Raw genomic sequence first — 14,801 nt, forward strand, 5'->3', positions numbered from 1 at the left:
GTGGCTCTACCTTTCAAATAAATAAATAAATCCTTGAAATTGTGATTTTACTATGGCTTATATGTTTTGTATAAAACAAGATTACACAGATTCCTCATGAAGGGTTTAGGAAACTAGTTTTCTAAACAACTATATATTGTGTTGGGAAAAGGTAGGGACAAGATGCTTCTTTCTTTTTGGCAATTCTGCCACATTAACTATTGATCTTCTGCCTTTAATGGACAGATCTAAAAATCAGCTTACATTAACACCTTGTAGAGAGGGCTAGCAATTTCTTTGCCCCTTTAAGGTAAAAGAAATGGATGTTGATTCTTTTTTTTTTAATTTAAAGAACACAGTATATTTTACTGTAGTGTCTACACATCTAGGGGAGATTATTAAATAGCTCATGACAGTGGGAATTACGTGGTAATTTACTAAACGTTTTGAAAAGCAGTTTTCTTATATTCAACATATTTTAAAATTGCATTCTTTAGCTTTCACTGAAAAATGATTGCTGCATTTTTTTTTGCCACTGAGAAGTGAGAGTTGTCAAATACAGAGGAAATGAGATTATATGCTGTAATTTGGAAATGTGACTGTTCAAGGACTGTCCTTTGGCATAGGGGAATGTGAGAGACAAATGTAAATGGTTAAATTATTTCCAGTATCTAATTTGAAATCATAGGAGTCTTTGGTTTTACATCTGTAGAAAGTTTCTGTAGTTTCTGAGAGCTATCAGTGAGATCATAGAATATATTGCTTTGCTAATTGGTTTATTATAAAACATTTACTTATTTCCACATAGATTCATGACACTGTAGATGTGGTTGTATAGAAAACTTAAATATTATGTTAAAATACAATGTTAGTTATATAATGTTAGTAAAATAAATATATTATCTAATATTAAATATAATATTAGATAAATAATAAATTACTTAAATATGAGAAAATAAGTAAAGTATTAATGGAAGAGAATTAGAATTGTAACATTAGAATTTCTAATTTCTACTAACTTTAAATAATATTGATCTTTTACCAGCCTGTAAGAATTTTAACAAAACAGAATTTCACTGAGTAATATTATAGATGAGTTTTATTTTTAAAAAGTTACTGTTAGAAGTAGTTAGAGATGATATTTTTTTTCATTATGGATTTTTTTTTGTCCACTTTTGTTTACGCTGCTACTTTAAATATAGATTGTGGTATACTTTTTTTTTTTTTTTTTTTTTTTTTTTTTTTTTTTTTTTTTTTTTTTGACAGGCAGAGTGGACAGTGAGAGAGAGAGACAGAGAGAAAGGTCTTCCTTTGCCGTTGGTTCACCCTCCAATGGCCGCCGCGGCCGGCGCGCTGCGGCCGGCGCACCGCGCTGATGCGATGCGATGGCAGGAGCCAGGAGCCAGGTGCTTTTCCTGGTCTCCCATGGGGTGCAGGGCCCAAGCACCTGGGCCATCCTCCACTGCACTCCCTGGCCACAGCAGAGAGCTGGCCTGGAAGAGGGGCAACCAGGACAGAATCCGGCGCCCCAACCGGGACTAGAACCCGGTGTGCCGGCGCCGCTAGGCGGAGGATTAGCCTAGTGAGCCGCGGCGCCGGCCAGATTGTGGTATACTTTTAAGTACTAAAAGTAGTATTGAATGAGAATTAAGTTAAAATGTAAATTCAATTTTTCTTGGTTTAAAGTACATTCTAACAATTAGATGTATATATAATAGGTATATAGTGATCACCATTTCTTGACTCAGTTAAATATTTAGCCATTTTGATTATTTACATAATGATATAAATACTATCTATATTTACATTTTTATAAAGACATTTCAGGTGAGACCTATGATTTGTGTTGCTTCACCTATTGAAACTGGAGAACATTTGATTTAATAGTAACAGTGGTGTTTACTTATATATTAATTTACTGAACCTTTTGAAAGGCAGTTTTGTATTTAACATATTTTAAAATTAAACAGCATTTAATATTCTTTAGCTTTTAGCTGAGAAATGTTTGCTACATTTTTCTGCCACTGAGAAACTAAAATTCTCAATACAGAGATTATATGCTGTGATTTGGTAATGTAATTTACTCCTAACGATCTGATATTTGGAAAATTATCTATTGAATAAACATAATGTTGCCAGTCATCTTGATACTATTTGAAGTTTTTCTTTATAAAAACACCTGCTAGTTATTTTTTAAAAGATGAACAGGTGCTTTTTTACTTGAAATAGGTGTCCTTTAAATAATTACAGAAATATTTCAGAAAGTTCATGGAACATAGAATCAAAGATGTTTGTTTCAAAAGACAATCTTGAAAACTATGCATAGTTTTTTCATAACATGTATTTTTCATGAACTTTCTGAAGAACCCTGTTATGCATGGATTTAAAATTTTTTTACACCAAAATAAACTTTTAATTCCATTTTACACAAAATTTTAAAGTATTGTCATATTTTAACCATATAAATGGAAGTAGCAGCAATCATGGTATAAAACTGTATTGTAGACTTATTTAGTATTTATATATGGACATATACCACATTTTGAACTTTTCAACTACCTTTATTCAAGCAGCTACTTTAAATATATATTTGAATGTATTCAAGAAATGGAAGAACATAGACCTTGAGACTAGAACTCAGGGTATTCTGTCCAAGTGTTTCTTAGTATATTTTTATTATTTAAAGAACTTTATTGGGGGCTGGCGCTGTGTTGCAGTGGGTTAAAGCCCTGGCCTGAAGCGCTGGCATCCCATATGGATACCAGTTCTAGTCCCAGCTGCTCCACTTCTATCCAGCTCTCTGCTAAGGCTTGGGAAAGCAGCAGAAGATGGCCCAAGTGCTTGGGCCCCTGCACCCATGTGGGAGACGCGGAAGAAGCTCCTGGTTCCTGGCTTCAGATTGGCTCAGCTCTGGCCACTGCGGCCATCTGGGGAGTGCACGAGTGGATGGAAGACTTCTCTGTCTCTACCTCTCTCTGTAACTCTGTCTTTCAAATAAATAAAATAAATCTTTTAAAAAAATAACTTTTTTTTTTACAACTTTTAAAGTTATGAACTTTAGAAATATAAATTTTTTTAAAGATTTATTTTTTATTTGAAAGGCAGAGTTATAGAGAGGCAGAGACAGAGGCAGAGAGAAAGAGAAAGGCTTCAATCTACAGGTGCACTCCCCAAATGGCCACAACAGCTGGAGCTGTGCCAATCTGAAGCCAGGAGCCAGGAGCTTCTTTGGTTTCTTCCACATGGGAGCAGGGGCCCAAGTCCTTGGGACATCTTTTACTGCTTTCCCAGGCTATAGCAGAGAGCTGGATTGGAAGTGGAACAGCCAGGACTCGAACTGTTGCCCCTATGGGATGCCAGCACTGCAGGCGGCAGCTTTTACCCACTATGCCACATTGCCGGCCCCTAGAAATGTATAAATTTACCCTCATTTTTTTTGTTATTTCTCTCTGAAGGAAATAGAAAAGGATTATAATGCCAAAAGGAAAGTATAATATATATATTTTTGCTTTCTCTCATTGTTACTAAAAGTTTTGTTCATATTTTTCCTCTTTCATACTTGCTTGATTGTAATATAGTGACCAAATAACCAGGTCTCTTTGAATAAGTTCAGGGAATCGATTGCCTAATATTTCAAAAGAAAAAAAAACACAAAACCATTTTTTTCCCTCCACTTAAAATATTCTACAATGAAAATGATCTGTGATTACTTCAAGGCAAGATTCTTTTTCTAAACATTGTGAAGTTTCTCTTTTTTTTTTTTTTTTTTTTTTTTGACAGGCAGAGTGGACAGTGAGAGAGACAGACAGAGAGAAAGGTCTTCCTTTGCCGTTGGTTCACCCTCCAATGGCCGCCGCGGCCGGCGCGCTGCGGCCGGCGCACCGCGCTGATCCGATGGCAGGAGCCAGGAGCCAGGTGCTTTTCCTGGTCTCCCATGGGGTGCAGGGCCCAAGCACTTGGGCCATCCTCCACTGCACTCCCTGACCCAGCAGAGAGCTGGCCTGGAAGAGGGGCAACCGGGACAGAATCTGGTGCCCCGACCGGGACTAGAACCCGGTGTGCCGGCGCCGCTAGGCGGAGGATTAGCCTAGTGAGCCGCGGCGCTGGCCCGTGAAGTTTCTCTTAAGTTCTGCTTTGCATTCAAGGTAGACTTTAGCTACCTCATTTGTTAGAAACCATTATGGTGGTAGGGGCATTTGTTGAATCTTTTCATGACTTTTCCTGTTGGGCATTTAAGTGAGTTACTAGTGTTTTCTTTTGCTTTTATTAAAATGTCCCATGAGAGGAAGGAACTGATTATACTTCTGAGCCCAGCTGACTTCTTAGTACCCTGAGCTCACTGGAAGGTATTTACAAACATATGCCCATAGTCATAAAGAAGTAATTTTCTGGTACAGTGGTGACATTGACAATAATAACTTCACAACCATAGCACACAGTAGATTTTCCATTTGCTTTTACTTTTCATTAAGTTATATAATTTCTCTTCAAGATCTTACCTTCAGGAACTCTGTCCTGGCACCAGTGCTTCTTTCCCTTATTATGGCAAATACTTGAATAATTACTTAAGGTAATTACTTAGTCACTGAAAAGTACAGTAGCTGTCTAGTGACTGACTTTTAAGAGAACAAAGTTTGGAAATCAAAAGGAAGTTAACATGAAACAGATCTCTCCTTATTCCCTACTAAGCTTATATATTCAGCTATTTTAGACACCAGTTCCACTAATACAGCTAGGTAACTGTGCTATGCTAAAGTCTTAAGAAATCACACATCTGCAGAGATAGTTGACCCTTTTCATTGCCAGTCTTATTGCAGGGGTACTTAGGGTTGGTTTTTCTCCAAAGATAGCTATGTTGATACTTGTGTGAATTTCTTTAATTAATGTGTTTCATAGCCCAGTGTGTTGTATGACATAGGTATACTTTTTTTTTTTTTTTGACAGGCAGAGTGGACAGTGAGAGAGAGAGAGACAGAGAGAAAGGTCTTCCTTTGCCGTAGGTTCATCCTCCAATTGCCGCCGCGGCCGGCGCGCTGCGGCCGGCGCACCGCGCCTATCTGAAGGCAGGAGCCAGGTGCTTCTCCTGGTCTCCCATGGGGTGCAGGGCCCAAGTACTTGGGCCATCCTCCACTGCACTCCCTGGCCGCAGCAAAGAGCTGGCCTGGAAGAGGGGCAACTGGGACAGAATCCGGTGCCCCGACCGGGACTAGACCCCGGTGTGCCAGCACCGCAAGGTAGAGGATTAGCCTACTGAGCCGCGGCGCCGGCCAATATGTATACTTTTTAACCTACCCTGCTCTGTGAGGCAGCTACTAAGAACCTAAGTTACTGTTTCCACAGATGTGAGTATGCTAGATCATTGTTTTATTGAGTTGAGTGAATGGCATCTTTCCATTTTCGGGAGATTTCTTTACTGGTAGTCTGAAGTTTTATAACTTCAGTTCAAAGCATTACACTTTAAGTAAATTAACAAAGCTAGATTGCAAATCTTGTTTAATTAAATGGTCATTTAAACCATTGAAAGTGCTCCCTCCATCTTTCTCCTACTGCAGTCCCTCAAAAAAGATTTTATGGCTAGTAAATGATTTTTATCATGTCTTCCGTGATCTTCCATTGCCTTTTTTTTTTTTTTTAAGAGTTATTTACTTGTTTGAAAGGCACAAAGAGAGCCACAAAGAGAGGGAGGGAGAGAGAGAAATAGAGAATATTCCATCCGCTGGTTCATTCCCCAAAAGGCAGCAATGGCCTGTGTTGGACCAGGCTGAACCCAGGAGCTGGGAGCTTCTTCTGGGTCTCCCATGTTGCTGACAGGGGCCCAAGTACTTTGGCCATCTTCTGCTTTCCCAAGTGCATTAGCAGGGGGCTGGATAGGAAGTAGAGCAGCTGGGACTTGAGCCATTGCTCATATGGGATGCCGGTGTTGCAGGTGGCATAACCGGCTGCATCAGAACACTGTTCCTCCCCACCCCCAATTGCTGCTGTTATTGAGTCTAGTAAGATTATGGTAAGACTAGATTTTTTACTTCAAGGGTCCAAAAGACATGTAGTTTTAATTAAGATTTTAAAACCTAATACCAATTATCATTTTTCAGTTGCTAAGTCTTTGGGAAAAAGAAATACTAGTTCTGGTATTTATAGATTATAGTTAGCTGTATAAAAACGTCATCCTGTCTCTTCTTTTGATCCAGCTTCCTATAAATATGCCTGGGAAGGCAGCAGCAGATGGCCTGAGTATTTGGATCCCTGCCATCTACACAGGAGGTCTGGGTGGACTTCCTGCCTTTTTTTTTTTTTTTTTGGCAGGTAGAGTTATAGACAGTGAGAGAGAGACAGAGAGAAAGGTCTTCCTTCCATTGGTTTACTCCTCAAATGGCTGCCGCGGCTGGCGCTGCACCAATCTGAAGCCAGGAGCCAGGTGCTTCTTCCTGGTCTCCCATGTGGGTGCAGGGGCCCAAATACTTGGGCCATCCTCCACTGCCCTCCTGGGCCACAGCAGAGAGCTGGACTGGAAGAGGAGCAACTGAGACTAGAACCCGGTGCCCATATGGGATGCCGGTGCTGCAGGCAGAGGATTAACCAAATGAGCCATGGCACCGGCCCCCTTCCTGCTTCTTGTCTTTAGCTTGGCCCAGATGTGGCTGCTACAGCCATGGGGCAAGTGAACCGGCAAATGGAAGATCTGTCTCCCCTCCCACTCCCCATGCTCTGCCTTTCAAATAAATAAATAAATCTTTTTAAAAATGTTGAGTCGTGGGACCAGCACTGTGGTGTAGCAGGCTAAGCCTCCATCCACACTGCTGTCATCCTATATGGGTGCCAGTTCAATTCCTGGCTGATCCTCTTCCTATCCAGCTCTCTGCTATGGCCTGGGAAAGCAGTGGAAGATGACCCAAGTGCTTGGGCCCTGCTCCTGGGTGGAAGACCTGGAAGAAGCTCTTGACTCCTGGCTTCAGTTCAGCCCGGATCTGGCTGTTGGGGCTGTTTGGGGAGTGCACCTGTGGATGGAAGACCTTTCTCTTTCTCTCTCTCTCTGTAGCTCTGCCTCTCAAATAAATAAATAAATCTTTAAAAAGAAAAATAAAAATGTTGAATCTTATATAAAATATTTATTTGAGAGAGAGAAAGAGACAAAAATTCTATCTACTAGTTCACTCCCCCATATTCCCGCAGTGACTAAGGCTGGGCCAGGCCAATGCCAGGAGCTACTAACTCATTCAAAGCCTCTCATGTGTTTGGACCCCAGTACTTGAGCATCACCTTCTGCCTCCTGAGGTTCACATTAGCAGGAAGCTGGAATTGGAAGTAGAGCTGGGACTCAATCCCAAGCACTCCAATATGAAATACAAATGGCCCAGCTGATAGGCTTAATATCTTGAGCTTAAATTTTTTTTTATGTAGTGTTAGATTTACAGGCCCAGTAGATTTTTTTTAATTGTTAAAAATAGCTTTCTGTTTATTTGGTTCATTTCAGTTTATTCCTGTCATTCATTCAACAAATATGGATTTAGTGCTTTCTATGGGCCAGATCTTATAAGTGATGATTCTTACTCTTAAGGTGTTTGCAATCTGCTTTGAGAATGTAAGCAATAAGCAATAAACATATAAAATAATACAGTATATCAGAAGGTGATAAATGCTGTAGAAGATAAAACAGCATAAGGGCGATGGAGCAGGGATGAGTTGGGGTGGAGATGGCAATTTACAGTTTAAAATCGGGTGGCTTGCTAAACACCATTGAGAGTAACAAAGTTGATGAGATAGCTGACAATATGGTATTCAAGAAGATGTGTTCAAGAAAAGGAAAGGAAGGGCAAATACCCTAACGTAACCACAGCCACGGCACACTTGAGGAATTCAAGGAAAGAGAGTGGCTGGAGCAACCGGGACTAGAACCGGCACCCATATGGGATGCCGGCTCCACAGATGGAGGATTAACTGAGTGTGTCACGGCGCTGGCCCCAATTGATAAGTTTTGCAAAATGCTATTTAAGTCTGTGAAATCAAAATGATCATTTTGTTAGACATGTGCCAAAATATAAAATTCTTTAAAATAATTGGAAAATATGCTGTGCAATCTCTTAATCGTTTTTAAAGATTTATTTACTTGAAAGGCAGAGTTAGAGAGAGAGAGAGTGTTAGAGAGAGATCTTCCATCGCTGGTTCACTCTCCAAATGGCCGCAACAGCTGGAAGTCAGGAGCCAGGAGCTCCTTTCCAGTCTCCCACGTGGGTGCAGGGGCCCAGGGACTTGGGCCAGCCTCCTCTGCTTTCTCAGGTGCATTATCAGGGAGCTGGATGGGAAGTGGAGCAGCCTGGACTGGCTTCCGTATGGGATACCAGCACTGCAGGTGGCAACTTAACCCACTGTACCACAGCACTTTCCCTCCACCCCTGCAATCTCTTAATCCTATTTAATTGCATAAATTAATACTTTTGTGATTCAGTTCTTATAGATTTCAGAAAATAGAATGAAAATGATTGTAAAGTGTTTGGGCTTAATTTACTAAAAGGCACTAAAACTTTTCAGGTTTTTTTTTTTCCTTGTCTCTTTCAAGAGAACGGTGTTGTTATTACCTTCGAATTTGAATTGATTTTTTTTAGTTATTATATGTGACATATCTAATAAATATGCATTGACTATAGTTTTTAACTAATGAGATTACAAAAAAATTGGTTGTTAATGTCTTTCAGATGTATTGACTTAAATGCATTCAGTATTTTATTGAAAAACGCTGTTTCATTTGTTTCACTATGTTTAGAAAAGGAAGACCAGTGTCTAATGCCTGAAGCTTGGAATGTGGACCAGGGAGTAATTACCAAACTCAAGGAACAATACAAAAAGGAGAGAAAGGGGAAGAAAGGGGTGAAGAGTAAGTGGAAAACATTGCATCTTTAAATTAGAAATCTTGTCTCATTTTTATCTCCATTTTTTTCTCCAATGTTTTCCTAAAACCACTTACTCTTTTTCATTTCTGTTCCTGACCTCATTCCTTTGTACCTCTCTCAGGGGTTGAAATTAAGTGGTTAGCTGTTTCATTATAAGCTTTAAAAAAAAAAACAGAATTCATTTATGACTGTGAAACCATAACATATACAAATAGCAAATGTAGAGCCTTATGAGAGTGTTGGGCCATGTGTTAAAACATAGTGGTGATTTTTAAAAAATATATATGCTTAATTACAATAAAAACTATTACAACAAAAACTATTTTCATTTAGCCTGACTCTGGCAATTCATAAAATTATTTCTTAGAATTATAGATTTTGGAGACAAAAAGAAAGTTAATTTCTACCCCTGAATATTCTGTGTATTCACAACACACGGTTCATTTGCTCTCAGCACTATATGCAATACAGGGCACAAAGTCAATTACATAGCCTTTAAAAGTATTTTCTAATTTAAAAATTTGATCAGTTTCATTTATAGCAATATTAACCAGTTACCTTTTTTCTTTACAATGAAATGTGCTGACACATCAAAAACAGAAGGTAAAATGGAATTTCTAGCACTGTGAATCATATAACTTTTTCAGTATGCAAATTAACATTTAGCATAGATCTAATTAAATGTGTAAAACTGAAATGGGAAAGTTTTGAAAGCATCCCTGGAAACATTCTTAAATGTCTTTGTTAAGAGAGCCAGGTTAAACTACCTCCTTGTGGTTCTACCCTCATTGATGATACGAACATAAATATCCCTTTTATGGCATTAGGAACTTCATCCTTCTAGATATTAAAGTATCATAAAGCTAGATTAAAATCTAACCTAGTGAGAAATGTTTATTTATTTAAAAGTTGCAGAAGATTGAAAGAGTATGTTTTTTTCTTTTTCTTGACAGTGATACTAAAGTTTATTAAAAACTGGTCATTCCTGTTAGGGAACTCTTTTAAAACCTGCTAGTTGCTTAAAAACTTTTATATCTTTATTTAAAATATGTTAGAATTGAAAAATGTTTAACTTGATTCAATAAAATGTGTCCATTATTGATGTTAGCATCATATTAAAACTATCACATCATAAAAGATGTCATTGGTTATCAATTTAGATTAAATCAGAATGAGAAAGATTAATATTAAAAAGAGCATTTGGTACCTTTTATCCAATCTGATAAAACAACTTAATCTTCGCAAATATAGTGTGACATGATTTGTTCTGGATTTTTGGAGTTTGGACAATATCGGTTAGACTAAAATTTTGAGAGAAATTTGGATATTAAATGAGAAGCATTTTCCAGATTAGCTTACTACTCATGTGTATCTCTTTAGGTCATTGTACTACAAAAATTAATGTCTTTTGAATGTAAAAGTGTACTGATAGAAAAGGGTAGCCAGGACTTGTGTAGAATCCATCAACTCTTACATTGATTATTTGGTGTTTATCAAATATCAAGGTATTGCTGTAGTTGGAATTTAGCACATGAGGTGTAAAACTGCACCATTTGACTGGAACAGTATTCTTGCCAGTGGAAGCAGTTGGATTTTTCTGAATCTGGGGATTATGGTCCATTTTCAGGCCTATAGTATATAGTTTTTATAGTATAGTACACTGAAGTTAGACTGTAGACTGACGTTGGCCACATTTATCATCTTAAGTTCACATTATATTGATAAAAGATACCAGTTGAGAACAACTGAAGGCTTATAAAAATAAAACTAAAGCAAAGCTTTGAATAGATACATGAAGCATTAGTTTACAAACTACTATATAAATTTTTAAATTGAATTATTAATCACTAGGAAAGTTCGAGTCTTTTTAATATAATCAAGTTGAAATATTTCCAGTCAAATTGTGTCCTCTAGTCATACTGTCTTGAAATACATTTGTAGGTATTAGTTAAAATTGCTTTAAAATAGTTATATTCTTTGGTGGTATAGGAGAAAAACCATAATGGACTATGGGTAAGATTTTCCCATTCTTAATTAAACTTATAACAGGAAAAACTACCGAAGATCTGTTTCAGCCTCTATGCTATATAAAACAGTCAAAACAGGGATGTGGGAGAATGAAGAATCAAAGCTCAGGTAAGTAACTGACAGGGCCTAAGACTTCACCTCAGGATGATAGCTTCAAGATGGAAGGCACTGAATGCGTCTTAATTTAAATAGGGATGTCATTGTTTAATTTAGTACTCTGTAGGTTCATAATCTGTGGTATCTGTCATCATTTAACGTGATAGACAATGGTTGGATTATAAACTAATATTACTTGTAATGATCCAGATGGACATGATATACATGTTTATGCAAATGTGATATTGCATTCACTTATAAAAATACATGTAAAATGCAATTGTTTTCAGGAATAGTACATTTTTAAAATAATTTGAAAACTTTGAAAATAATTAATCCAGTAGAATATTTTTAAAGATGAATGTCAACGGATGTGAAATAAGATTTATGGTACCTTTTTGATGCAGTGGAATAATTCTGTTTCCTCTTTTTTATTTTCCTCTCCCCCTACCTTTTTTTTTTGATAGGGCCCAATAGGTCAAAACTACAAGATATGCTTGCTAATTTGAGAGATGTTGATGAACTTCCTTCATTGCAGCCATCTGTCGGTTCACCTTCCAGACCCAGTAGTTCCAGACTTCCTGAACATGAAATTAATAGGGCAGATGAAGGCAAGTATTTCAGATATTTTGGGCCACAGAAAGCACTTGATGAATCTCTCTCAGTTAAGATGTTAGAAAGGACTCTTACCTTTGAGAGAATTTTATTCTGCAAATAGTTGATCTATATGGAATTCCTTAAATGCAAGCTTTGTTGCATTTAAGGGAGTTTGATTTCAACTTCAGTCTTTAAGATAAGGGAAAATTAGTGTTATTACTTGGAGACTCAAAAATATTTAAGCAGCTTATCACTGATAAATGGAAATGGGGAAAAGTCACCTGAAGGTCTAATCACATCTTCTACTTTCTGCTTTTTCTCATTCCCTTTCAGTCCTGACCCACATGCATATAGTTTTACATAGGTTAGTCTTCATGTAGAGTAATTCTTTCTTACTTTATTTGCTTAATATAAGATCATACCAATAACTTTATTATTATAATTTTAAGATTATTTATTTAGAGTTAATATGAGATCAGTATTTAGGTTGTGCCCAGTTTTTTACAGTATAATCTTATGCTTATATATTTCTTTTAGATACAAGTTCTATTATAAATGTATAAAATGCTTATATGTGAAAATTGATTTCAGAGTATACATTTCTATTAGCTGATAATCCAGGATCACATAAACATAATTTTTGTTAATAAAAATTTTTCAAATTTTATTTTAAAAATTTCCTTGATCTTAAATACTATAATTTCTTACAATTTATATGTCCATTCAAATGAATATTTATGGAACAAAACAGCCTGAGAAAAAGCCACAGAATAAAAATTGTATTTTTCTTTTTTTTTTGAATTCAGGTGCATTGTTAAAGAGACATAAAGTGAAAAGATTGCGAATTTTCATGTTTGAATAGTTTTTCAGTGCAATTTTTGGCCCATGAGTAATTTAGCATAGTTGTAATTTATTACTCGTGTAAAGAATCATTGTGTCATACTCTAGATGTGCAATTTATTTGAGGTAGATTCATGTCTTTTGAATTACAAATTTGAAATCGTGGTCCTCAGTAGATCTGTTCACTAGTAGATTTGTTCCACTGACATTATGGAAACAAGACTTACTCAGTTTCATTTACTTGAAGATTAGGTCTTAGATATGGAGGAAAATAGTTTTTCTCTTATTCTCAAAAAGAGTTTTTATCAGAGATTCCATCCTGTATCATACATAAATTAGAATTCTTGTAAGAGAGGCAGAATACTGTTTACTACGTGATTTGGGCCATCCTCCACTGCTTTCCCAGGCCATAGCAGACAGCTGGATGGGAAGTGGAGCAGCTGGAACTTGAACCGGTGCCCATGTGGCATGCTGGCACTGTAGGCAGAGGCTTTACCTGCTATGCCACAGCACCAGCCCCTGTATATTTTCTATATTGTGAAAAGGGAAGAACAGTTGATTATTAGATTTGTTTTATGTTTTACTCTTTTTTTTGTTTATTTTTTATTTTTTATTTTTTGACAGGCAGAGTGGACAGTGAGAGAGAGAGACAGGGAGAAAGGTCTTCCTTTGCCGTTGGTTCACCCTCCAATGGCCGCCGCGGCCGGTGTGCTGCGGCCGGCGCACCGCGCTGATCTGATGGCAGGAGCCAGGTACTTCTCCTGGTCTCCCATGGGGTGCAGGGCCCAAGCACTTGGGCCATCCTCCACTGCACTCCCTGGCCACAGCAGAGAGCTGGCCTGGAAGAGGGGCAACTGGGACAGAATCCGGCACCCCGACCGGGACTAGAACCTGGTGTGCCGGTGCCACAAGGTGGAGGATTAGCCTAGTGAGCCACGGCGCCGGCCTGTTTTACTCTTCTAATTAGTTAATCCCTTCAGCTGTGGTTAAGGTATGGATAAAGCAATAAATTCCTCAGGGTTTTCTGCTCACTGAATTTTATTGTGTTTAAAAGCACTTTACAATAATTAAATGTATACATACCCTTTCAAGAAAATTGATAGAAGCAAATTAGACTAATTATTGGCTCTTCAGAGGTATGTTATGTTTCCTTTCAGTGGAAGCATTAACATTTCCTCCTTCTTCTGGGAAGTCATTCATCATGGGAGCTGATGAAGCCCTTGAAAGTGAACTGGGACTTGGAGAATTAGCAGGCCTTACAGTGGCCAATGAAGCAGATTCACTAACTTATGATGTAAGTATTTTTTAAAATGTTTTCATAAGTATATAGCTTGTTCAGTTTTAATTGTAAATATTGAGCATCGTATTTTTGCTTTTGTTGTTTTCTGCTTAAGTCAAGTATCATTTCTGTTGTTGGTCCTTTAATGGTCTGATTCTTTTCTCTGATTTTATTTATGACTTTATTGTCAGACGAAGTTTGATTTTTTGTTTAAACTTCTTGAAGCTCTTAGATCTTCATGGCTTTACGTATTTTCATTAGTTTAGTAAAGTTCTCAGCCATGCAATGACTGCTTTTTATTCTCTTCCTTCTGGAACTTTTATTTAGTAGATCTCCTTTCCATAACCTCAGTTCGTTATTCTCCTTTATCTTTCTGTGACCTGTCTTTGAGATCACTAATTTTCTTTTCAGTTGAATGCAACCTATAGGTAAACCTGCCTATTGAGATTTTTTGCTTCTAGAATTCTTTTTGTTCAAAAATTTCTTCCAAAACTTTTAGTCTTGCAGTCTTTAAAAAAATGTAAGATTTATTTATTTATATGAAAGGCAGAGTCACAAAAACAGAGATGGAGAGAGAGGTCTTCTGTCTGCTGGTTCACTCCCCAAGTGGCCGCTAGGACCAGGACTAGGCCATGTTGAAGCCAGGATCCTTGACCTCCATCCAGGTCTCCTGTGTGGGTGACAGGGACCCAAGCACTTGGGCCATCTTCCACTGCTCTCCCAGGCACATTAGCAGGAAGCTGGATTGGAAGTGGAGCATCTGGGACTCAAATCAGCACTAGTATATGGGATGCCAGCCTTGCAGGTGGTGGCTTAACTGCCCATAATTCTGGTTTCCCATCTTTTGTCTTTATATATATATAATATATATATGTAAAATATATATATTATTTTTTTCTTTATTTGAAGACAGAGTTACAGAGAGGTATACACACAGAGAGAGAGAGAGAGAGGTCTTCATTCGTTCGCTGGTTCACTCCCCAATTGGCTGCAATAGCCAGAGCTGAGCTGATCCAAAGCCAGGAACCAGGAGCTTCTTCCAGGTGTCCCACATAGGTACAGGGGCTCAGGTGCTTGGGCCATCTTCCACACTTTCC

The 14,801-nt window shown here is 37.8% G+C and overlaps 1 protein-coding gene across 3 annotated transcripts in view; it reads left to right on the forward strand.

Annotated features, from left to right (window-relative positions):
- The window catches only part of STRN (striatin), a 133,351-nt gene that overhangs the window by 92,301 nt on the left and 26,249 nt on the right, over positions 1–14,801 (forward strand). For 2 of the 3 annotated variants that reach the window (XM_051842991.3, XM_089327756.1), the window contains exons 8-10: positions 8,738–8,848; positions 11,456–11,599; positions 13,583–13,719. In XM_051842991.3, the coding sequence (XP_051698951.1) occupies positions 8,738–8,848; positions 11,456–11,599; positions 13,583–13,719 (392 nt within the window). Of the gene's footprint in view, positions 1–8,737; positions 8,849–10,913; positions 11,001–11,455; positions 11,600–13,582; positions 13,720–14,801 lie in introns of all 3 variants that reach the window. The other variant, XM_070069253.2, reaches the window with a different exon arrangement.

This window comes from Oryctolagus cuniculus, chromosome 2 (assembly GCF_051225735.1).
Source record: "Oryctolagus cuniculus isolate XC-2025 breed Fujian yellow rabbit chromosome 2, ASM5122573v1, whole genome shotgun sequence".
In the NCBI taxonomy this organism is placed as follows: Eukaryota; Metazoa; Chordata; class Mammalia; order Lagomorpha; family Leporidae; genus Oryctolagus; species Oryctolagus cuniculus.